The sequence below is a fragment of the Piliocolobus tephrosceles genome, chromosome 15 (genome assembly GCF_002776525.5).
Source record: "Piliocolobus tephrosceles isolate RC106 chromosome 15, ASM277652v3, whole genome shotgun sequence".
In the NCBI taxonomy this organism is placed as follows: domain Eukaryota; kingdom Metazoa; phylum Chordata; class Mammalia; order Primates; family Cercopithecidae; genus Piliocolobus; species Piliocolobus tephrosceles.
Genome location: NC_045448.1, coordinates 107688716 through 107691385, shown reverse-complemented (window position 1 = coordinate 107691385; position 2670 = coordinate 107688716). Strand labels below are relative to the sequence as shown.

Sequence of the window (2670 nt, the reverse complement as noted above, 5' to 3'; positions counted from 1 at the left end):
CCTAGCGTGGGTGATCAGTCTTGGTTTCTTCCTCCTCCTCAGCAGCGGGCCCCCCTGGGAAAGTAGAAGGCTGGCTGTGTGCTCTTTGTGGGTGGGGGGAGATGACAAAGAAACAAAAACACCACAAGCAAGTGACCTGCCAGGAACACAGGGTCCTCAAGAAAGGAAAGCCCAGACATTGGCCTGGAGAGCACAGGGCTCTGGAAAGGAAGTGCTGTCTCTTCTTCTGTCTGGGCTGTGCTCCGGAGGATGTGAACCACCTCCGTCAGCCTGTGCTCAGGCAGAGGGTGGAGAAGGGGTCCCCCACAGCTGAGATGGCAAAGGGAGGCTTCAATGGGACCCTTGCTAACAGCCCCCCGGCCCACCCCTCCCAAGGGGTTCCTAAGACAAGGCCTGCAGGATCTGGGCAGCGAGCAGAAAGCCCAGGGGAGGCAGCCACACACAGCAGGGCAAGAAGCAGGGTGGCGCCGGCACCACCGCACCAACCCCACAGGGGCAGCGCAGGCGGGCTCACCAGGCCGTCTGGGTCCATGGGCGGCACAGGATCCTCCGGAAGGCACGGCGGAAATCCTGGTTGAAGATGGTTTAATGACAGGGTTCAGCGAACTGTTGCAGTAACCGATCCAGAAGAAGAACTGGAAGAGGCCATGGGGCACCTTGCAGTGCTTCGGGCAGATGGCGCCCAGGCTGTAGCTGAAGAAGAAGGGGAACCAGCAGAGCACAAAAACGCCAATGACCACGGCCAGCACGAAGGTGAAGCGCTTCTCCCGGGTCAGCTGCGCCCGTCGACGCCACCACTGCCCACCTATAGCACCCACGCCCCTGCCCAGGAGCACCTGGCCACGTAGGGTGGCCAGCACCCGGGAGCCCTGTGGCTGCTGCAGCGGGGGGCTGCAAGCTGAGGCCGGAGACACTGGCCCTTCCTGGGGTTCACACTCTTCCTCCTCCTCCTCCTCCTCTTCAGCTTCATCCTCTGGAGATGCCCCACAAACACCTTCCTTCTGGCCCTGGCCTGAGTTGGGAAGGGCAGCCCAACTGGGTGGCAAGGCCCGGGTCCCAGTATCTTCAGAGGTCTCCCCCTCCTCCTTCTCCCCAGTGGACTTCGAGTGTCCACTGACCTCTCTGGCAGATGCCAGAGAAGCCAGGGCTGGCAGCTTGGCTGAGGCCAAAGCCCCACCACGGTTGGGTCGGGGCTGCTTGGACTCACCCTGCCCAGGCCCCCCCTTGGCCCTGGGACCTCTGCGGTTGCTGCGTTTGGCAATCAGGTAGATGCGCAGGTAGACAAGGATCATGATGAGGCAAGGAGCAAAGAACGATCCGATGCTGGAGGCCAGGATGTACCAGACCTCCTGGTTGAGCTTGCACTGGGGGCGCCCGCGCGGCTGGGGGCCCTGGTCGCCCTTGTAGATGAGGGGCGGCAGCGAGATGACGGCGGCGATGACCCACACGGTGAGGATGATGCACTTGATGCGGCGCGGGGTGCGCTTGGAGTTGTACTCCAGCGCGCGGCTCACGGCCCAGTAGCGGTCCAGGCTGATGGCGCACAGGTGCACGATGGACGAGGTGCAGAAGAGCACGTCGAGCGCCAGGTACACCTCGCACCACCTGCGCCAGAAGTACCAGTAGCCGAGGAGCTCGTTAGCCAGTGAGAAAGGGATGATGAGCGTGGCCACCAGGATGTCGGCGGCGGCCAGCGACACCAGGAACAGGTTCTGAGGGGCGCGCAGCGAGCGGCTGGTCAACACAGCTAGGATAACCAGCGCGTTGCCGAAGATGGTGAAGAGGATGAGGAAGGTGATGACCGCCGCGATGGCCGCCGTGGCCTGCACGGAGTAGGGGTCCTGGTGGTCCATGGCTAGGTGGGACGTGGGCAGAGGGAGCGCTGCCCGCCCGGTGCACACCGTGGACGACAGCGCTGCCCGGTTCGGCTAGACGAGAGCGGCGCCCCTCCAGCGGCGCCGAGGGCGCTGGAGCCCCATGGCCTGGACGAGGGGGGCCTAGGAGGTTGGGAACACCCGGGACCAGCCGCCGCCCTCCTACATCCTCCTCCACCGGCGCCCGGGGTCCCTGCCGTCTGCCCCCGAGAAGTTTTCCAAGTTGTCCCGCCGGCGTCCCCCTCCCACGCGGGACCGGAAAAGGTCGCGCCCTCCCGCCACGCGGATGCCGGACGCGCTGGACCGGGGGCGCGGGCCAGGCTGGGCAGGTTCTCGGAGGAGGCGCGGAGGAGGCGCGGAGGACCGTGCGCCCGCTCAGCTTGCAGGCTCTCGCCCCAGCCGCGCCTGCAGGGGAGCTGGGAGCAGGGCGCGCGGCTGGGAGGGCGGAGACTGGAGGCGGGCGCGGGCGCGGGAGGGAGGCGGGGCTGCGCGCGGACCCAGGTGGGCTGGAGGTGCGCTTCGCGGGAGGCGTGAGCCCGGGACTCCGCGCCCGGACGCCGCGGCGGGCCTCTGCTGCCTCCCTCCCTCCCTCCCGGCGGCCGCACCTCGGGAGAGCGGGGGTCTTCGGCCCCCGGGCAGGACGCGTGCAGCTGTGGAGGGGTAGGTGGGTGCCGGGAGCCGGGACGCGGAGCTGGCGCGCGGGCCGGCACCAGGACGGGACCCTCCTCCCGAGGAGTCGGGCTGGGCCGGGCGCGGGTGCGCGTTGCTCTCCCACCCGCCGCCCGGGAGCCAGCAG

At 67.5% G+C, this 2670-nt stretch overlaps 1 protein-coding gene across 1 annotated transcript; it reads right to left on the bottom strand.

Moving 5' to 3' along the window:
• Nucleotides 1-510: 510 nt before the first annotated feature.
• On the bottom strand, nucleotides 511-2252 carry ADRA2B (adrenoceptor alpha 2B). The gene is given in 2 exon segments (XM_023211288.1): nucleotides 511-587; nucleotides 590-2252. Coding segments are annotated over 2 exon segments (1341 nt in total). The 5' UTR covers nucleotides 1854-2252.
• Nucleotides 2253-2670: the final 418 nt, after the last annotated feature.